The sequence below is a fragment of the Prunus persica genome, chromosome G1 (assembly GCF_000346465.2).
Source record: "Prunus persica cultivar Lovell chromosome G1, Prunus_persica_NCBIv2, whole genome shotgun sequence".
Taxonomy (NCBI): domain Eukaryota; kingdom Viridiplantae; phylum Streptophyta; class Magnoliopsida; order Rosales; family Rosaceae; genus Prunus; species Prunus persica.
In genome coordinates, this window is record NC_034009.1 from 37,176,486 (window position 1) to 37,197,873 (window position 21,388).

The 21,388-nt window shown below is 36.7% G+C and overlaps 4 protein-coding genes across 5 annotated transcripts; 3 read left to right on the forward strand and 1 right to left on the reverse strand.

Moving 5' to 3' along the window:
* On the forward strand, nucleotides 8,538–11,791 carry LOC18793892 (abscisic acid 8'-hydroxylase 4). The gene is made up of 9 exons (XM_007222866.2): nucleotides 8,538–8,860; nucleotides 8,966–9,287; nucleotides 9,496–9,645; nucleotides 9,734–9,982; nucleotides 10,280–10,369; nucleotides 10,458–10,536; nucleotides 10,803–10,909; nucleotides 11,010–11,128; nucleotides 11,250–11,791. Exons 1-9 carry the CDS (start codon nucleotides 8,661–8,663, stop codon nucleotides 11,347–11,349), a joined length of 1,416 nt encoding a protein of 471 aa, XP_007222928.1. The 5' UTR covers nucleotides 8,538–8,660; the 3' UTR covers nucleotides 11,350–11,791.
* On the reverse strand, nucleotides 12,188–13,598 carry LOC18789395 (thioredoxin-like 4, chloroplastic). 2 transcript variants are annotated; one of them, XM_020555769.1, is made up of 4 exons: nucleotides 13,539–13,598; nucleotides 12,782–13,340; nucleotides 12,652–12,705; nucleotides 12,188–12,571 (listed from the first exon to the last, which is right to left on the reverse strand). In XM_020555769.1, the coding sequence occupies exons 2-4, from the start codon at nucleotides 13,205–13,207 to the stop codon at nucleotides 12,443–12,445; spliced, it is 609 nt and encodes a 202-aa protein (XP_020411358.1). In that variant the 5' UTR covers nucleotides 13,208–13,340; nucleotides 13,539–13,598; the 3' UTR covers nucleotides 12,188–12,442. The 2 variants fall into 2 exon arrangements, with proteins under 2 accessions (XP_020411358.1, XP_007223464.1); XM_007223402.2 differs by lacking the exon at nucleotides 13,539–13,598 and having other exon boundaries at nucleotides 12,782–13,514.
* LOC18789900 (peroxisomal multifunctional enzyme type 2) lies at nucleotides 13,856–14,896 on the forward strand. Its single transcript, XM_007225744.2, has 3 exons — nucleotides 13,856–14,222; nucleotides 14,308–14,368; nucleotides 14,443–14,896. Exons 1-3 carry the CDS (start codon nucleotides 14,094–14,096, stop codon nucleotides 14,625–14,627), a joined length of 375 nt encoding a protein of 124 aa, XP_007225806.1. The 5' UTR covers nucleotides 13,856–14,093; the 3' UTR covers nucleotides 14,628–14,896.
* LOC18792176 (pentatricopeptide repeat-containing protein At2g04860) lies at nucleotides 15,386–20,990 on the forward strand. The gene is given in 5 exon segments (XM_007222383.2): nucleotides 15,386–16,556; nucleotides 16,701–16,830; nucleotides 16,923–17,728; nucleotides 17,914–18,193; nucleotides 18,832–20,990. Coding segments are annotated over 5 exon segments (3,384 nt in total). The 5' UTR covers nucleotides 15,386–16,418; the 3' UTR covers nucleotides 20,862–20,990.

The window sequence follows — 21,388 nt, forward strand, 5'->3', positions numbered from 1 at the left end:
CATACCTGTGATTCTTGCCAGGCATTGGTGTATTTTTGTAATGGGTCTGTAAAGTCGACAGAAACTTTCTTCATTTTAGTTCATGCTTGCTTAGCAATATCACAGAAGTGTGCATGGAACTCGTTGTGTGGTGGAAAAACCAACACGGATCCACGAAAAAAAAAAAAGAATCCAATGTAGCAGACAGTGGTGGTGATCTCATGGATGACGAGAAATACTTACCATGTACCGTTTCATTGCCGTCCCTCTCTTTATATATCTCCTCTTCTAATAATGACATGAGAAGAGAGATAGAGAGGGGCAATAAAACCCTCTCTTTATTTCTCTCCTCTTCTAATAGGTGACATGAGAAGAGAGAGAGAGAAACAGGCATGACAGACCAAACACAGTTAAGACGAAATTGAGATAACAACCAAAAGTAAAGAGTGGCCGCAAAGGAGAAAATGAAAGGTTAAAAAGGGGTTCTTTTCTCTGGTGAATTATTGTTAGCAAAACTTTCAAGAATATGCTTGAAAATAAATTTGAAGGAAAACCAAATAAACCTAATGATTAGGAATTATGAGGCATTTGGGGTGTAAGAAATCTGGATATTCGAACCGACATTGGCCTGTCTGGTTGTAGCACACTTTGATATTGTGATGACCCACAGAGATCAAAAAGATCATGGAAGAAATTTGGTGATGTTGTTGAGCCCACTTTGACTGTGCAAAATTCAAGTATTTGATTTGATCCATCAATTTTACCAAGAAGAAGAATAATAGTGGAGGCAGTAAGGAGTTGTCACAGTCTAACCAAAGCCCATAGAGACTGTAGATTCCTAAATACCTCAAAAATTAACCAATAATTCAAGCACTTCTGGAGATTCGCCAGCTGGAATTGTGACGTGGCATGTTGAGACTTTGATTTCGGTCCCACTAGGATCGTCTTATAATTGGTTGAGGAGCTATGAATTTGTGCTCTGAACCACAAAATTTCATTTCCATGACCAAAAAGAAAAAGAAAAGAAAAAAGAATTGGACTGCCTGGAAACATGAACACAGCTGGCTACATAGAATATCTTTTATCTTCTCGACCGCCGATTGATTGATGGTTGCTCAACAGATAGCATCTCCCGTGTGTTAGCAAAAAAATTAAAGCATCCAATGATCCAACTTTCTTTTCTATCTTTTTTTTTTCCCTTTCTTTTTCTTCACTATCAATAATTGTACAATGATGCAGTTTTCAATTCTTGCCAAAAAGGTGTTTCACAAATGGAGAAGATTTATCTATGGGTAATCAATCATAACTTTATTTATTTTTATTAATCTAAAACATCATTTATCAGTCATTTTGTAACGCATAAACATAGCAAATAACGCATGAGAGATATATACGCACACGCATATATTATATACACATAAGTTGCTGCGGATGGTATGATGAATCAGAAACTTTATTTGTTGCTATTAATCCACTCAGTGATGACTGTTTCTTGTTGCATTGTGATCTTCAAAGAGATTGAAGAAGATAGGGTTGCCGACTTGTGTTGGATAGAAGATGTAGATAAGCATAATGGGAAAGATACATATATATGTAACATATAGAGCTAAAGTCAAACCAAAAAAGATGCAAAAGCTGCAGATTTAGTTAGTCGTTAACACAATATATATATATATATATATATATCTTTCTTATCTTTTCTTTTTTAGGCAAACAAAGTACTTTTCTTCTCGTACAAGTGGTTTTCAACTGAATTTCGTTCATGAAAATACGACATAACTCCATTGTATTGTACAGTATAGTCCACGCATTCCATGATTCTTTTGAATAAAAGGCCAAGAAAAGGTCTGGATGTTCCCTGTGGACTGCAACATTATTATATTCGAGTTCAATTAAATAATAATCACCCACAGCTCAGGTACATGGTATAATATTCATATATAAAATAGAGTGCATGCATGCCTATATAGGCTAGCTAGCTAGAGGTGTGAATTTTTGGGGTGGCTATTCTCTCTCTCTCTCTCTCTCTATCTGTGTCTGCTGCAGGTATGCATGGATGCAGATATATAAATTGATGCAATGCAACCCAAGAAGCGACCGAGTGACAGGGAAAATATATTTTTGATGATGTTGGATGAAGAAGATCTCAAAATCTTCATCGTTTTGCATGCAATGCATAGAGCAAATCTATAGTCCATATCTGATATCTATAGCCCCAACTTTTGCTCAAGGCACACACCATAATGCCTCCTATGAATTTCAGTCCAAGTATATCTTTCTTCAGCCTTACCTGGATTCGACTAGATCTCCTACAATAGATAACAATGTCGTAATTATGCTGCTCTCAGATCACGCTCGATACTATTTATGCACCAAAATTGAAAGTCCTTTTTATGGCTGAGTAATTTGAATGAAAAGCATACTCATATATTTCTTTTTTGGACGAAAAAACATACTCATATATAATTAGCTTGTAAGTATATAGTTGTGTGTGCATGAACATCCTTCTAGCGCCACAATCTAGTACATGGTGAATAAGCTAGGGTAGTGGGTGATTGTTAAAAACACAATCTTTGTTCCCCACAGAGAAGTCGGTCTTAGGAGCCATGAAGATAACTCTTCAAAAAGTCGTTTCCTAGCCACACATGTGCATGGTAATGGGTGTGGTAGCTAATCCATCAACCTAGCACGTCCTCCACACATTTACCTTTTTCATCAACTGATGTTATCTTGTGAGATTGTTGTTGTCGAATTTGAGTCTTATATATATCCTGATTTTTGTTATAAAGTGTTTATTTATACGATTCAAATTCATAATTTGATAACATGACATATGTCTAGCAAGATAATCTTATTCAAAAGATAGCTATAAGTACAATATAACATTTTGATTTTTTTGAAATCTCAGCCATATCTAACGCACTACGTGAAATCGAAAACGCATTATACCCTTTCAAGTTAAGGCCACGTAAAGTGTACCCTCTAGCTACAGTGTTCAATATTACCTGATTAAAGCACCCATACAAATCAAGTTTTGATTAGATTGGCACCACTATTTTCATCACCAAACTTGTGCTTAGAATATATGCAATAAGTGGCATGAGAAGTACACTACAAAAGGAAAAGTAGAAACAGCTTAATTTAGTTTCTAATTAATGCTTAAAACTTGTTTTCTTTCCCATTTCTTCAACGCATCACATAAGTAGCATTGCTTCCCACTGCCTAAAATGCAATGCTAGGTGGATGGTTCGCATTCATCGTGCCTCTAAGCAATGCCTTTGAAGATTTTGCTGCAATATTGCATGGTGGATTTTGTTCACGCCAGAAGAAGCAGACACCTGCCCCATATTATTTTGAGAACCCTACTAGTATCTCCACCAAGATCTTCTCCCACGAACTACCAATCAGCATCAAACACCTACCAACATCTGAAAAAGGCAGGGTTATGGAGGAGCTGACACGTGTACATGTGTTACCCTCAGTATCCATCCTCCCATGCATTATAGCCACGTTGAAGGTTTTTGCCAAACATTTCCCTAAAAAGACCAGGCAAAAGACTTTGGAGCAAGCCTAGGTTGCTGGCTGGTATTTCAAATTCAATTGTTGAGCATGTGAAGACTTGAAAGTGACAGAGACCAACACTCAGTCGACGTCGTTTTGATTTGGACATAATGTTTCCGTGCATTGAGGTGCATATATTCGAGTCCTGTCGGAGAAGGCGACAGTATCGAACTTGTGTTCAGATAAATACATAATCAGGCTACAGCAGCCCTACTTACACGTGCACGTGGTCAGGGTTTGAACCCAACAACGTGGGAAACACATTCTGGATTAAGATATTCATCATGGGTTATTTAGGAAAAACATTTACATGAAACGGGGATAGCACTATTTTGCTATCTCTGGCTAATCATGGTATGCCACGTATGATAATTTTTTCATATGACAGACTGTGATTCTCCGTTTCATACAAGTTTTTCTGGTTATTTAAGGCTGGTTTGGAAGTCATTCTGCCAAAATTACTTATGGGGAGAAGCATATAATCACTTGAAGTGATTTTAAGCGATTTTGGGGAGAAACACCTCTCATATGATTCCTCATAAAATCACTTAAAACTACTTTATATGGAGAAGTGATTCTCCATAAAATATTATTGACCAATCCATAATCATTCTCAAACGAGCTCCTAGTTAATGTTATGTCATTATCCACATCCTAATTACAATAACACGTTTGATTTGGTTCAGTTTTGACAAAATCCATGGAGGAAATTGAACTAAACTAATTTAAGACAGTTGGGACTTAAGCCCAATTCCTTTTTTTCTTTTGTAAGTTTTAAACATTATTAGGCCAATTACAAAATAAAAATAAAAATCATAACTTCCTACATATTTTTATTATTTTCTTCCGTATCAAACCATCCTAAATTCAACATAACATAAAACTTCGAATTCAACATCCATATCTAGTTTTGATCCAATGAGAGGATTATATGTTTAAAATAAAATAAATATATAAATAGATGGTCTGATTCGGTTTAAGTTGATTGCAAAAGTTCAAAACTAAACCAAATCAAACTATTTACGGTTTAGTTTGATTTTGAAACCATTTGATTTTTTTCTTTGTCAAAACCAAATCAAATTGACCATTACAATTCAGATCGACTGATTTAGTCAGTACTGTCGAATTGATGCCAACCCCTAATTCTTTATGTGAGAGTTCTTTTGTCTGCATAATTGGTATTGTAATCTATTATGAGGTTAATATTGGTTGCTAACAATTGGATTTAGCATTTTTCAACAAAGCCTAATGCACTCGTCACGTGTGCTTACTTGAAGAAGTGTATTGATAAACTTATTTTAGAGTGCAAATAACATTAATAAATAAATCATCTTATTCATTTTCCAAGGGAACATTTGAATTTTGATCCCTCGATAACATGCTTTTCCTTTACTAAACTGATGAAGTGTCAAATTAGATTTAGATTTAGATCTATATTATAGACATAGGCGCATACAATGAACCTGAAAAAATATACATGCTTGAATATATTATGTACTAATCATTAACAAAAGTGTTGAAGAATATAAGTAATTTGACTAAATAAAATAAAATATATAATAAATTGTTCTATTACTAATATCATTGAGGCCTTTTTGTGATAAAACCTCACACATACTGGGCTTTGTAGGTACTTAAGTTGGGGACAATATCGGTGTTGCTAGTAGTGGGTCAATAACCCGTCTTTTAAAATTTAATATGGTATCAGAGTAGGTTGATTGACTAGCCCTGAATTGGGCTTTTACCCTTACCCAATATGTGGTTTCACATGTTGGGCTTGAATGTTTACCCATACTTCTGACCTAATATGTGGTGTTCACGAGTTGGGCTTAAATGATTGACTTCGATGTGGACTTGACTTCAAGTATGGCCCACGTGAAGGGACATGTTGAAGAATATAAGTCTCATATCAGAAACTTGACTAAATAAAATACAATATATAATGAATTGTTCCACTATTAATATCACCGATGCATTTTTTGATAAAATCCCACACCTACTAGACTTTGTATATGGTTAAGTTGGAAACAAAATCCGTGTTGCTAGTAATGGGCCAATGACTAATCTTTATGAAATTTAACAAAAAAAATTACCAAAATTAAATCAAATTTTAACATTTAAAAAAAAAGCATTTTATTTAAGAATGACAATCTAATTTTATGTTTTTATAAAACTTGAAATACAATTCATACTAAAAGAAATAAGGTGAGAAAATTGCGCCCATTGTATGAACAAAGTTTGACACTAGTCATATATACTACTGAAAGGAAATGAAGGTCGTATGCTATCTGGGTTCCCATTTGGAGAGAGAGAATCTTTCGTGTGTCCCTTCAAAATGATTGAAAATATGTACTCACATATGGCCTACCCTTGTCCTCTTCTTCATCGTGCCAAGTTTTTATAGGTCCATAGCCCCATTTTGGCTGGTACTTGCTAATTGTACATTGCAGCTTAATTATTATGTCAATGAGATTCACGCTGTAAAAACCACCTTAATCCATTCAGACTTCCACATGGTCACTTCAAATAAATTTTATTCTTTTAATTTCTTATTATTTTTTATTACCCGATTGAACTCGCTTTTCTTTTTTTTTTTTTTTTGTTGAAGAAAACAAATTGTCTAAACTATAAAAGGAAGGGAATATCTCACACACACAATACGAAAGTATCATGAGAATTCGAACATGATATCACTATTTTATAAATCAATATTTTTTTTTTACTAAACTAAACCGTTTGTATTATTATGCACTCTTGAATTCAAGCTGACAAAATGTGTAAATCTAAAATTTCAATAACAAATGTACTTACTAGAGTTTCTTCAAACAAAATATTGTTTTCCTACATCCAACTAATTATAATCCTAACTCATTTTTCCACCGTCTTTCTTTCAGTTTTTTTTAATCTTTAACATAGAAAGAAAGGTGCTTGATAATCTCACGCAAGATGTGAGCCCCAGGAGAATCCAGGAGGACCACGAGAGTGGTCTGATCTGGAAGGTTAGAGATGATTAGAATTTTAGAAAAAAGATGAGCTGGATGCCACTACGGCTATTCATCTCTTCTGTCCCCACCAAAGATTATTGATTATTCCCTCTCCCCCTCTCTGACTACTTTCTATTCATACTTTGACGATCACCAAAATACATTCATTAATTTTAAATGGACAAAACATTTTATCAACCTCTTGAGAAAAGCATATGAGGGTAGCGAGTTTGTTTTCTTATACTTAAGTTCATATCTATTTTTTTTGTAAATTAAATTAATTTAAATTATTGTTTATATTTAAAATATAAAATAAAACTCTCTTAATTGTAATTAATGTGACTGCTCTGTCTTTTGTGATCAATGCCAAACTACCAATTATCACAAAGTCAAGAAACAAATTTTCTAGGCACTGTTAATACACACACACTACACGGATGTTATGACTTGAACTCAGAACCTTGTCTAAGAAAATAAATATTCCAAACTGACTACTATACTAGTAGTAGTGGCAGAGCCAAAAATTCTATCAAGTATGGTCAACTTTAAATAGCTTTATAATTACAATAACTTAGTTTTGTCTTCGATTTTGATTTGACTCCGTTTCTAGTAATATCAAGAAAGCTTTAATTAATAAGGCCCAAGTTAAGCATGCCACTCGTTTTTTATGTTTATGGTAAATTTATTCTTTAGTCAAATATCTTACCAAATTCGTAATTTTACCTCTTGACAAGGAATCAAAATTTGTATTTGTGTGGGAAGTAAAAGGAAGAAATACAAGGATATTAATGATTCATTGAACCTAGTTTAGGAGAAATTACAGAATAGTTTAGTTCACATTGACAAAAAAAAAAAAGAAAAGTTTTGTTCAGATTCATAGTACTACATTGAATTATTTACTATGAATCTATATGGTTATTTCAAATTCATTGTATTTACTATTGTTAAGTTTTTCTATTGAATGTATGGTTAAAATGTAAAGCTATTCTCTTAAAACCCCTTTATCCAAATAGTCTTTAGTTTGTAGACATGGACTTAATCAAGTTGGCTATAGCAGATGTGTTTCCCACTGTGCACCAGAGTTCGAAGCCCTCTCCCTGTAGTTTAGATTAGATTAAATTAGAATATCGTTTGTATAAAATAAATAAAAAAGTCTTTAGTTTGTATTGTTATTTTTCCTCAATTTTATAAGAGATATTTAGTCATATACCCATTCTTACCACTAAAACTATAAATAAACCCTACACCATTTAATTTCTATAAACAAACTATAAAAAAAACAGCTGACCCTATTGAATTTAATTTTAATTATTAAATTACTTTAATGCCATATTGAGTGATTTGGGCTTTTTTATGAGGTTTTTGGGTTGGGTTTATTTTAAGAAATCAATTGCAGTTTTGTAATTTAAAAGAAGTGAAAAGCCTTTTTGTTATATTGTAAATGAGCTTTGGGTGTGTTTTTAAAGTCCATTTCATATAAGGTATTTTTAATAATTTGAGCTCCTATATTGGGTATAATAGTGAGTCTCTCATTTTATAAATGTCTTGGACAATACAATATGTGTTGTATTCAATTGAGTTTACTATCAGATTCATTGTCGAGTTAGAATGAGATCCAATATATTCAAGTTTGGAGTAACTTGGGTTGTTCTATCTTTGTGTATTCTTTTCCTTTTTGGCTTTTTTTTTTTCATATGATATTCGTTTCAAGTTCGTTAATTTGCTTGAGCATATCCAAGAAATCAAAGTAGATAGATACGTATGGTGGGAGAAAATTAATCGAGAAAGGTAAAAAAAAAAAAGGTTTGAACAGAAAAACAAACCATGCAAGGTGAAAAAAAAACATTATGTGTGGAAAGAGTGAATGTCGTGTTACTGTTGTTAGAAATTTTATGTACTTTGTTACCCTATGCACCGCCAAATCTCTAATTGACACTTGTCTTTAATGTGTCCTGTGTGTCTGTCTCCTCTCTCTCCAATGCTGCTTATATAAAGTGCCTCTTCCCCCCTCTCCCCCCAGTGGCTCAAAATTAGCAAAGCATACAAGTCCTCTCTGGTTTTACTACAAAAAGCCACTGACCATTTAACATTCTCACTAAGAAAGAGGAAGAGATCGAGAGAGAGAGAGAGAAAGAGATGGATGCAATTTTCACATGCGTTTTCATCTTCCTCCTAACCCTTCTCTCATTTTTAATTTTCACGAAAAGGGACAAGAGAGAGGAGCCCCAGAAAAGGGCTAACCTCCCTCCAGGTTCATTGGGTTGGCCTTATATAGGAGAAACTCTTCAGCTCTATTCTCAGGACCCAAACACTTTCTTTTCGACCAAACAAAAAAGGTTAGGTCTCGCTTTCTCTCATGTCCGTATGTATTTATTTTTTATTTTTTATGATTACATTGAAAGGAATCGAACCTTGAATGGTTTTATTTTATTTACTCTCAGGTACGGGGAAATTTTCAAGACGCATATCCTCGGGTGTCCATGTGTCATGCTGGCGAGCCCCGAGGCCGCCAAGTTCGTTTTGGTGACTGAGGCTCACTTGTTCAAACCCACATACCCCAAAAGCAAAGAACGTTTGATTGGTCCTTCAGCACTGTTTTTTCACCAAGGAGACTACCATATTAGGCTGAGGAAATTAGTCCAAGGATCTCTCTCCCTTGACATTATTCGAAACTTGGTGCCTCATATTGAGGCCATAGCTGTGTCTGGCTCAGACTCCTGGGGGGCTGGCCAAGTCATCAACACCTTCCATGAAATGAAGAAGGTGAGCTTATTCCTTATTATTAATGCAAACACAAAATTATATTTGGATCATCAATTCAACACCTTGTTATAAAGCTCTTTGACTCTGCCGTTTTTAAACAAATGGGTTGGGTATCTAAAAAGTTTTGTTCACATTTCTTTATTTATTTGTATGATAAAGTTTCTTTTTATGTTGACCGACTTATTTTATATTTCTTGAGTGATTCTAGTATTCTTTCCAAGTGGGTATACTTGCAACTTTTGGCCATTTGGAGGCACATTACAAACAAGAACTCAACAACAACTACACCATCGTGGACAAAGGCTACAATTCCTTTCCCACAAACATTCCGGGAACATTATACAAAAAGGCTTTATTGGTAGGGATTTTTTGTTTTTATTATAAATATTTATTAAATCTTGTTTATTTAATGTGTTTGATACACTAATTAATTGTTCGTATAATAGGCAAGGAAGAGGCTAAGAGAGATTCTTGGCGACATTATCAGTGAGAGGAAGGAGAAGAGGCTACTTGAAAAAGATCTATTGGGTTGCTTGTTAAACTCTAAAGATAATAAAGGTGAAGTCTTAACTGATGACCAAATTGCAGACAATATTTTGGGTGTGCTTTTTGCTGCTCAAGACACCACAGCTAGCGTTATGACATGGATTCTCAAGTACCTCCACGATGAGCCCAAACTTCTAGAGGCTGTAAAGGTATATATTACAGTGCTAAAATCAGTCGCTTACGCATGAATGATTCATCATTATTAATAAATGTAGTAGGACCACGCTCCACTAATGGTCAGAAATCGAGCACATGTTTGGACAGCAACTTCCCTTAGTGAAATCCTTATATATATATATATATATATGTGTGTGTGTATATGACAAGTTATATACAGCTATAGCCATACTCTTAGCTCTAGAACAACTCACTTTCACTTCATATCTTGTCTTTATCTTTGAAAAGAAATTGCAACATGTATATTTATGAAGTTGCCTAATTTGCAGGCCGAGCATGATGCAATTCGTGAATCAAATGAAGAAGGCAACCAACCATTGAGCTGGGCACAGAGTAGAAACATGCCAATAAGTTCCAAGGTATGGAATATACATGCACTGTCTCACGGGACAATTAATGTATATTTTGCCAGCAATTCATGGAATGATAGAGTATCTTCTTTCTCAGGTTGTGTTGGAGAGTTTGAGAATGGCGAGCATTATATCTTTTGCCTTTAGAGAGGCAGTGGTTGATGTGGAATATAAAGGCAAGTAATTATAGGACTACATAATATTTTTTTATTTACCTCAAAAACAAGTCGTCACACTGACTAATGCAAACATAAAGCTAGATAGATACTAATGACAACCCCAATACTAATGATCACCACAAACCCCAATACTAATGACAACCCCAAGCCTAATGATCACCACAAACCCTAGTTTTAAGTAAGCATATGTGAATGAATTTGACCAGCTAGAAAATGATGTGTATGTATTGTTGGTATATGATTGACGTTGGAATGTGTGACAGGGTACTTGATTCCAAAAGGTTGGAAGGTGATGCCTTTGTTCAGGAACATTCATCACAATCCTGAATTTTTTGCCGACCCTCATAAATTCGATCCTTCTAGATTGGAGGTATGGACGGTGACTAGTGTTTCTATTTCCATTCTATTCTCCCTCTCATTCTACACCTTTTAATTGAAATTATTTAAAATTTATTTTCGAGTTTCCCCAGGTTGCACCAAAGCCGAATACATTTATGCCATTTGGCAGTGGAGTGCATGCCTGTCCAGGAAATGAGCTTGCCAAGCTAGAATTACTGATTATGATGCACCATTTGGTTACCAAGTTCAGGTATAATAGAAATTCATGTTCAATTTCAGACTTTCAGTACCCTCCTCCTAATCGGCGCTAATCCCTTGTTTTTGTCGATTAATAAGTTGATACGACACTAATCACTCTTTTTTTTTCGCAGATGGGAAGTAGTGGGATCCCAAAATGAGATTCAATATAGCCCATTCCCAGTGCCTATCCATGGACTCCCAGCCAAATTTTGGAAAAAATCTACCTGCTAGCTGAGCTGTCACTCTCCCCAAAATTAACTTTTTCTCATATTCTATGTTTTGGGCTAAGGCACTTTTTCTTTTTCTTTTTCTTTTTCCTTTTGGTTTTCCTCACTCTAATATTGTTATAAATTTTTGTCATTCAACAAATGTACTCTATGGTTGCGTTTGTTACACCGGATTTGCAAGCATTCCAGGATAGGACTAATTTAGGTCAGTCTCGGTTGTATCAAACACGATTCTATTTAAGAATCTGATCATGGAGGACTGAATTAGAGCCTTTTTAAGTTTCGTTATTTTATCCGGTGCCAAGACATGGGCTTAAATAAGCCCCGCCTCTATTCTTTTTCTTTCTTATGACTGCTGTATGTGTTCTGTCTATGGCTGCTCTGCTCACACATGTTACTATACATTACTTCTTTACATAATAACATTATAATTTTATAGTATCATATTTCTTGGGAACTTTGATCTTAAATACTAAACTCAACATTCTCTTTACTTTAAATACCACCAAAGTTTCTAGATTAGTGACCAATTGAAAATTCAAATGAGAAACTAATATGAATGTTATTAAAATTTAATATGTTTACATCATTTATCACCATACAAATTACAATGACAAAAATTCATGCCACAAAAAAAAAAAAAACAATTTCACGTTTTTCCTTTTGGAAAGGAAAGATTAGGAGAATCCTATTGATTGTAGCTTTCTCCGAACCTCTGGAAAAAGCATGGAAAAAAAAGTTTTGAATGGTACGATCCCTATGTCACCTCTCTCTCGGTAATCTATTATTAATAACTTCTTCCCAATTCTTTTCGCCATAAGGGAAATTCACAAGTTGTCTCAAGCTTTAATGGGATATTTTATTTTGGTCCGAGGAGAAATTACCAAACGTATAGCATTCCCTCACACTTGGCGCCAGTAAGACTTTGACATCATTTATATACGCTATATATATATAGATAAAGTAATGAAATCTCATCCAACATATCGGAGCTCCAATATATTACAATCCACAAATGAGTTCAAAGCACTTATCTTATAACCTATATATATATATATATATATGTTGAGGGATTGGATTGCTATAACTAATGTAGCTCAAGCATCATCTTCTTCAGATGCTGGCGATGTGTATTTACTAATGGCTGCATTAATCCTCTCTTTGTCTCTGGTTGGGAACGCCTCCAAGAGAATCCCATCTTTGTAAAAATGGAAGAGGGGCACCGTCTGCATCATTTCATCCCATCCTAATCAATTTAGAAATGGCACACAAAGACAACTTTGTAGAGTTGATCAAACCAAGTTACCTTAATTCTAAGTCGCTCTGCAACCTCGGATTGTTCATCGTACTCATCAATTACCTGCAGTTATTAGTAGGAGGGCTTTTAGGATTATGTCTTGAGTTGGTAAATGAAAAACTCAAAGCACAATACTCACATTATGCTTTAAGAAGATCACTCCGGCTTCTCCATTGCCAGCTCCCTTGCACAACTTTGAAAACCCCTGCTCTATGTACTTGCAGCTTCCACATGATGTGCGAAAAAAATCTACGACGACTAAAGAACCTGTTTTTTTGGCCGTTTCGAGAATTCTGAACAATTCCTCGTCAGTCTTAAATTCTCTAACGCATTCAACTGGACACAGATCATCATCTTCATCAGTCATTTCTGCTTGGTTTACGCTTCTTTCGAATGCGTGGCAACGTGGAATTTTGGCCCTAATAAGACACGATCTAACATGTGTTCTCCTAGGAATTGAGGTGGGAAATTCAGACGGACTCATTGAACCAAGTTTTGTGTTTGGTTTTGTTCCAAAATTGAATGATGCTCTGGCCTTACCATATAGAATAGTATGACTTTGCATCGGAACGAAACACAAACTTAATCTAATTTGCAGGATGAGCTATTGATCTTCAGTACATTCTTAAATTTCTATTGTCTTCCACTGGCTGAGTGTGAAAACATCAGGGCCTTTTGTTCAGAAAAATACATTCAACCTGTGACATTTACATATAGAAATGGTGGAAAACTGGTATGAAAAGAGAAAAAAGAATGAAAAAGAAACAATGAAACAAATAGGTCCAAAATTCTGATCTATCTCAAGGATATGGTTCTGCAATCTTGAATTGAAAAAAGAAGAAGAAAGAATATCAACTGAAATCAAAGAGATGAATGAGTTGAGTTGAGAGGCTTACCTCTGGCAGTTGATAAGAAGTGAGGCTCCAATTGCCATATCTGAATTCTGAATTATGCTACGAATGAGAAGAAGACACGACATCATTAACCATATCAGCTCATGTTTTGGGCTTTCAATCATGGCCCTGAAGCCCAGTATGGGCATTTTCGTATTTAACATGGGCTTAATGGGCTTCTTCGTAATTTTCATGGGCTCAGAGTGAATCCAAACTCTACCCAGAACCAGAAAGAGCGTGTAGGATTATATTTTCGTACGCGCGAACGATTTCCAACTAGCGGAAATATAATCCAATTTATGACGTCATCAAGACCAATTACAACAAACAATGTTATGGGAATGCGTGCCTTGTCCGTCATCTGATCTCTGCGAAATTGCCATGCTAGCGACTGTGAGGCGCGGTTTGTTCGCGCGTGATCTGAATCTGATGACAATTAAATTCTCAAACCAAACCAACCAAACCAGACCAAATTATTTAATATCTCTCTGGAATTGAATGATAAAAACGACGTAGTTGCGAGGGAACAAGGTAGCCGGAGAGGGAGATAGAGAAGCTATGGGGAGCAGCAATCAGCTGAAGTCGGAGAGCTTGCTGGAGCTGATGAAAGAGCACTTGACCACTGATGCCGGCAAACAAATCACAAAGAAGATCGGCCTCGTCTATCAGATCAACATTGCCCCCAAGGTAGGCCCCACCAATCTTCCCTCCCCAAAATGCCTAAAACTCCATTTCACCGCTTTTTTCTCACAATTTCTGAATTGAACCGCAGAAAATTGGGTTTGATGAGGTGATTTTCACCGTTGATCTCAAGAAGGGGGAGGTCAAGAAAGGTTAGGGTTTCTGATTTTGATTAGCTGAGTTTAACTTGAGCTTAATTACTGAAACTATATGTCTTGAATTTCAGGGCCATATGAAGGAGGGAAGCCAGATGCAACTTTTTCCTTCAAGGATGATGATTTTGTGAAGGTTGCGCTGGGCAAGATGAACCCACAAGTTGCTTTCATGAGGGGTGCCATGAAGATCAAGGGCAGTCTGAGTGCAGCCACAAAATTTACTCCTGACATATTCCCCAAGCCTGCCAAGATGTGAGGCTTCCGAGTCAGAGGCCGCCAGAGATAAAGTTTGCATTTTTAGGCGTAGCCTTGTTTGCTTTGGTTGCTTCAAATGAATATCTGAAATAGTAGGGGGAACTTGAACTGGAATGTTAGCTTTCCATTAAGAGAAACTAGAAATCAATTAAAGCTTGTACCCTTTTGATATATGCATGATCATTTCATCATTTCATACTTAGTGCAATAAGCTGCCAATAACAAGCTTTCTTTCTTCAATCATATATGATTCTGAGGATCTTTCTGTTATGTTATCCATTTTCATGTGCTCTGTAGTCTGTATATTGGTCATTTGCGTTGCTTATTGCCATGGCTTGGGATTTTTCTAGGCTGCCAAAAGTCACCCTTTTTTATTTATTTATTCTCGACTATAAATTTGAAATCCTGGTGAGTTGGATACTAGGTTGGAGTTGGCTGATCATATGGGACGAGGCTCGTGGATCCATTTTCGCTAAGTGTGAGCTTTTATCTCAAAAGCTTTGGTGTCAGTACAGTTAGAAGAACTATCACTTTTTCCTAGAGTCAGAGCGTTTAGTAAAAGTGTTTTTAGTAAACTTTTTTTTTAGCATTTAGTAAAAGTGTTGTGAGTATAAAAACAGTGTCATGGCATTTAGTAAACTTTTTTCTAGAAGTGCTGTTACGTTTGTATAATGAAGAAAAGGGTATGATAATGAAATTAATATTTATGTTTTTTTTTATAATCTTAATAGTAAATATACACCTATTAAAAAAAACTTGAGAAGGTAAAAAGTCCCCCTTTTTTTTTTAACTCTCGACCCTTCTCTATTATTCTCTCTTTCTCTCTCCCAGCCTCTTCATTCAACAAACGAACAGCACAAAGGCACAACAACAACCCAGCCACCACCATCCCACCATCCCTACCCACAAACCCAACCCCACCCATCATGACCAAGAGATGCCTGGTAGTGCCTTTGCACATTGAATTTCATCATCCCTTCTCCAGTCTATCCCTTTCTCCCCCATCCTAAAATTTAAAAAACACCCTTCACCCTCTGTCCCGTCAACCTCCAGCCACCGCCTCCGCGCCTCACCTCAAGAAAACAGATCTGGGTGGGTGTAGTTGCTGGGTTGGGTTGGGATGGTGGGTTGGAAAATGAGAGATTAATGGAGAGTGGGAAGAGAGCAACAGAGGACTGAGATGGGAATGAAGATCCGATCGTGATAATGAAGAGGGTAAATCACGTCATTTTTTAAAATAAACGAGGACAATACGGGCATATTGAAACATTCCTTAAAGAGCTCCGCATGCTTCCATCCACAGCAGCTTTTAAAAGCAGCATCTGACTGCTTCTAAAAACAGCTGCCAGTGACCTCAATTCTGAAAAAAAGCACTTTTTTCTTGATTTCCCAAACACCTTTTCATTCAGAATTTTAAAAATAAGCTGCTTCAAAGCATCTGAGCCTCAATGCGCGGAGCGACGACGGTTAGTTCTTGTCCAATGTCCTAAATGCAATGCCTCCAATTCAATTGCTTGTCACTTTCATAAACTGTGCCTAACATTTAGAAAACTGATTGCACTTGGAGGAGTATACAGCATGACGCGTTGAATTTTTTGCTTCAGTGTATATCTTGTTCCGTCGTCTTTCTAGGACTTGTCCATCTTCATTCGTCTCCCTTGACTTTTCTCTGCTATCTCCTCCATGGTATCTTGTGGTTCAATCTCAGCCGGTCATTTTCGACTGTGTTACATTTCTAGAACCATGAAGCATCCAACTTGTGTGCCATTTGGTAAATTCAACTCAACCAGATATGAATATAAGATGCCATCCAACCCATCCCATTGCACATACAACTTCGAAAGGCAATATGAATTTTCTCCTTTCATTCTGCTTTTGCCTCTGCGTTTCTCGTTTGCCCTCATTCGCAACTCCAGCTGTGTTATTTCAGGTAATTAAGCCATGCTCTCTCTCTCTCTCTCTCTCTCTCTCTCCCCCTTATATTTCATATGCTCACTTGTTTATATGCGTACATGATTATACATGGTTCTAAGTGTTGATTCAAGAACTTGATGACATCATATGAATGTGGTAGGGGTTCAATTGGGATTCAAGTAAAAAAGGAGGATGGTACAACTCCCTCAAGACCACCATTCCCGAACTCGCTAGCTCTGGAATTACCCATGTCTGGCTTCCTCCTCCTTCTCACTCTAATGGAACTGAGGGTACTTGCTTCTACTAATCTATTTACTTAGTTAACGGAAAATGCTACAGATTCCAACTTTTGTGCTAAATTAATGTGACACTATACGATCAGGATACGACCCGGGAAGGCTATACGATCTCGATGCATCAAGCTATGGAAATAAGGACGAATTGAAGTCCCTGATTGCTACTATGCATGAGAAGGGAATCAAAGCCATCGCTGACATTGTGTTAAACCACAGATCAGCTGTCAAACAAGACGAGAATGGAATATGGAGCATCTTTGAAGGTGGAACAGAAGACGGACGTCTTGACTTCAATGCCTCATTGATCTGCAGAGATGACAATGACCATCCTTTTGGAACTGGAAATCCAGACACAGGGGACAACTTTCCTTACACTGCTGATGTGGACCACACCAATCCAAGGCTACAAACCGAGCTCTCTGATTGGTTGAATTGGTTGAAAACTGATATAGGGTTTGATGGATGGAGGTTGGATTATGTGATTGGATATGGCTCCAGCTTCACCAAGCTCTACATGGAAAAGACTTCACCAGAATTTGCAGTTGCTGAGTATTGGCGTTGGAACATTTCAAAAGGGCAGGATGGCAAACTTGACAAGAACCAAGATGCACATAGGAATGAAATAGTGAATTGGATCGAGGCTGCTGGTGGCGTTGTCACGGCGTTCGATTTGACAACCAAGTACATCTTGAATGTTGCTGTGGAGGGTGAGCTATGGAGGCTCAAGGATTCTAATGGAAAACCACCAGGTTTGATTGGGATCAAACCAGAAAGTGCTGTAACATTTATTGACAATCATGACACTTGGTCTCAGGGACTTTTGCCTTTCCCAGATGACAAAGTCCTGCTTGGATATGCTTACATTCTCACCCATCCTGGGACCCCAAGCATAGTAAGTAATACATATCAATCATATCATCTTACTGAATAGGGAAATGTTCTCTCGTCAGATCGTCTAACAACATACGTAGGTTATATATGTTGTCAGATTATGAATTTAGATAACAGGTTTCATAAATGCATGTAAATCTTGAATGTGGTTGATATTTCATTTCTAAACCATTTGTTTGGATGTAGTTCTATGATCACTTCTTTGACTGGGGGTGGCCAAAGGAGTCTATACGCAATTTGACTGCAATTAGGGCAAGGAATGGAATAAATTCCAGGAGCAGTGTGACTATTTTAGCTGCAGAGGCTGATCTATATATGGCCAACATTGATGACAAGATTATCATGAAGATTGGGCCAAGATTGGGCCTTGGAGACCTTGATCCCACAAAGTCAAACTTCCATGTTGCCACCAGTGGACAAGACTTCGCTGTTTGGGAGAAAAATTGAACTAGAAAGAAGAAAGCTTGTTTCGCTTATGCATTAGAATAAGTCCTATTCAGGATATTGTAACTTAAATGAACAGTTAACGGGATCTAGTCCATTGTAAAAGAGGTTTAATTTGCAGTTCAGTGGTCTCAAGTTTGAATCATAATGGCATCTTAATAGTGTGTGCAAGAAACCCACTTAAATAAACAAATTTGTATTAATAAACCAATCTAAATTTAAAGGGATTTACAATTAAATTATCTGGTGATAATCAAATTATCTAAAACTTCTTTATATCCTACCAAAAAATAACTAAGTTTTATATTTGTGGTCAGAAAAATATGTTACATATAATTGTGTTTTTTATTTTGATTTTTATAAAATTGTGCTTTTTATTTGGGGCTTTGATTGAATACAAGTCAAGAAGGTTGACCAACTTATAAGCAAAATTATAAAAGAAGCTGTGCACGCTAACTGTAAAGTCTGGCGCCAAACAGCAGAATATGAACTTGGCCTCTTCTGTTGGTCTCTCTACGAAGCCTAGCCTTCCCTCTTTGCACTCTCTGTTAAACTCCTACATTGAAAGCAGAAATCGAAAGCAAGCACTGCTTCTCTTTCGCCAGTTGTTGGAGTACAATGTGAAGCCCAATGACCTCACTTTCTCTTTGCTCCTGAAAGCCTGTACTTCGTCTTCTTCTTCTTCCTCCTCCTCAGCTTTAAATTCCGTGAATGTTAAAAGGGACGCAAATCAGATTCATACCCACTTGCTAAAATCGGGTGTTGACCGATTCATGTATGTGAGTACTGCTCTTCTTGATTTGTATATGAAACTGGGATGTGTTAGAAATGCTCATAGGCTGTTTGATGATATGCCTGACAGAGACGTTGTCTCTTGGAATGCGTTGATTTGTGGGTTTTCGCGAAATGGGTGTGATTTTGAAGCGTTGAAACTCTTTGTTCAAATGTGTAAAGAGGGATTTTTTCCTCATCAGACGACTTTGGTTAGTTTGGTTCCATCTTGCGGTAGGCAAGAGTTAGTTTCTCAAGGGAAATCTATTCATGGGTTTGGAATTAAGGCGGGCCTTTATTCTGATTCTCATGTGAAGAATGCTCTTACCTCAATGTATGCTAAATGTGCAGATTTGGAGGCGGCAGAGCATTTGTTTGAGGAGATAGTTGAGAAGAGTGTAGTTTCTTGGAATACTATGATTGGTGCTTATGGACAAAATGGCTTCTTTGATGAGGCAATGCTTGCCTTTAAACGAATGCAAGAGGAAAATGTTCCAGCCAATCTGGTGACCATGGTAAGCCTTCTGTCAGCAAATGCCGATCCAGAGTCTACCCATTGTCATGCCACTAAAACTGGTCTTGTCAATGATGCTTCTGTAATTACTTCATTAATTTGCCAATATGCAACACGCAGGAACACAGAATCCGGCAAACTTCTTTACAAGTCATTGCCTCAGAAGAACTTGGTTTCCCTAACTGCACTTATGTCAAGCTATACTGAGAAAGGTGACCTGTTTCAGGTGATGTCGTGTTTTGCTCACTTGCAGCAGTTAGAAATGAAGCTTGATGCAGTTGCTATGGTTTGCATCCTCCATGGGATGAAAGATCCCATGGGCTTTTGTCTTGGACTTGCTTTTCATGCTTATGGGCTAAAGAGTGGGTTGAGTGCTGATTCTTTGGTTGCAAATGGGTTGATAAGCCTGTACTCGAGGTTTGACAAGATAGAAACTGCTTTCTCTTTACTTTCTGAGATACATGAGAAAACATTGATTAGTTGGAATTCTTTGATATCGGGCTGTGTACAAGCTGGAAGGCCAAGTGATGCCCTAGAGGTTTTTTTCCAAATGAAAATGTCTGGACACAGTCCAGATGCCATTACCATCTCTAGCTTACTATCAGGTTGTTGCCAGCTTGGGTACTTGCAATTTGGGGAGAGGCTTCATAACTATATCCTAAGAAACAATCACGAAGTGGAAGATTTTGTTGGAACTGCTCTTATAGACATGTACATCAAGTGTGGAAGAATAGAGCATGCTGAAAGGGTGTTTAAGAGCATCGAAGAACCGTGCTTGGCAACATGGAACTCAATGATCTCGGGTTATAGCTTATATGGGTTAGAACATGAAGCTCTTGCTTGCTTCTCAGAAATGCAAAATCAGGGGATAAAGCCTGATAAAATAACTTTTTTGGGAGTTTTAGCGGCTTGTACTCATGGAGGTCTTGTTCAGGAGGGAAGAAAACATTTCCAAATCATGAGGGAACAGTTCAACATGGTGCCAGATTTGCAACACTATGCTTGCATGGTTGGTCTCTTTGGTCGTGCTGGCTTGTTCGAGGAGGCATTAATGTTCATCAGAAATATGGAAATGGAGCCCGATTTCGCAGTGTGGGCAACCTTGCTGAGTGCTTGTTGCATCCATCAAGAGGTGAAGCTTGGGGAATATGTTGCCAGAAAGTTGTTTTTCTTGGACAGTAACAATGGTGGATTCTTTGTGTTGATGTCAAATCTTTATGCGGTTAAAGGAATGTGGGATGAAGTAGCTAGGGTGAGGGAGATGATGAGAGAGAGTGGAGGGGATGGCTGTTCAGGAATTAGTGTTATTGAGATGACTTCATTGGAAGACATGAATGTAAACTTAAGCTCGAGCAAGTCTAGTTTGAATGCAAATGCTTGGCAACCTCTACTCTCTCTATATTAATCGCTAGTCCTGACTCCTGATTACGATTATTTCCATATTTTCAAAATGAAAAATACTCCGATATAAATATTGTGGACTTTATTAAAAGTAACAATTATTGTGTAGTCGTAATATTATAATTTGTGTGGATATTTACACTATATCGACATGTCATGTTTTGTTACAATTATAACATAATAATTTCTCTTGAATAAGGCTTAGAAAATATGGATCTTGTATCGATTCATCTCAACCTTCATTCAAAACGATCTTTCTTGAGAGATAACAATAGATTGTCTTCGAGAGGACTTCAATTCATTAACTAGACCATAGATGGTTCAATAGTCGTTAAACTTTCCTTCGGTTCTCATTAATTTATTTGAAAATACATCCGCACGTATTACTTATGATTAAAATGGAATGTGTGACATGAAAAAATTGGTTTTATATTCAAATTCTTTATTCTAATTTTAAAAAATAATTCTTTATTCTAAATTAGGCCGAGCTTAATATGAACTTGTGGGCAAAGCCCAAATAGACCAAGATCC

Excerpts from the sequence above, each read along its gene's own strand:
- LOC18793892 (XM_007222866.2), top strand. The coding sequence starts at position 8,661 with ATGGATGCAATTTTCACATGCGTTTTCATCTTCCTCCTAACCCTTCTC. Across the intron at positions 8,861-8,965 it reads TTTTCGACCAAACAAAAAAG|GTACGGGGAAATTTTCAAGA; the intron begins GTTAGGTCTCGC and ends ATTTACTCTCAG. Across the intron at positions 9,646-9,733 it reads TATACAAAAAGGCTTTATTG|GCAAGGAAGAGGCTAAGAGA; the intron begins GTAGGGATTTTT and ends TTCGTATAATAG.
- LOC18789395 (XM_020555769.1), bottom strand. The coding sequence starts at position 13,207 with ATGCAAAGTCATACTATTCTATATGGTAAGGCCAGAGCATCATTCAAT. Across the intron at positions 12,706-12,781 it reads TGATCTTCTTAAAGCATAAT|GTAATTGATGAGTACGATGA; the intron begins GTGAGTATTGTG and ends TAATAACTGCAG. Across the intron at positions 12,572-12,651 it reads CAGAGCGACTTAGAATTAAG|ACGGTGCCCCTCTTCCATTT; the intron begins GTAACTTGGTTT and ends GAAATGATGCAG.
- LOC18789900 (XM_007225744.2), top strand. The coding sequence starts at position 14,094 with ATGGGGAGCAGCAATCAGCTGAAGTCGGAGAGCTTGCTGGAGCTGATG. Across the intron at positions 14,223-14,307 it reads AGATCAACATTGCCCCCAAG|AAAATTGGGTTTGATGAGGT; the intron begins GTAGGCCCCACC and ends ATTGAACCGCAG. Across the intron at positions 14,369-14,442 it reads GAAGGGGGAGGTCAAGAAAG|GGCCATATGAAGGAGGGAAG; the intron begins GTTAGGGTTTCT and ends CTTGAATTTCAG.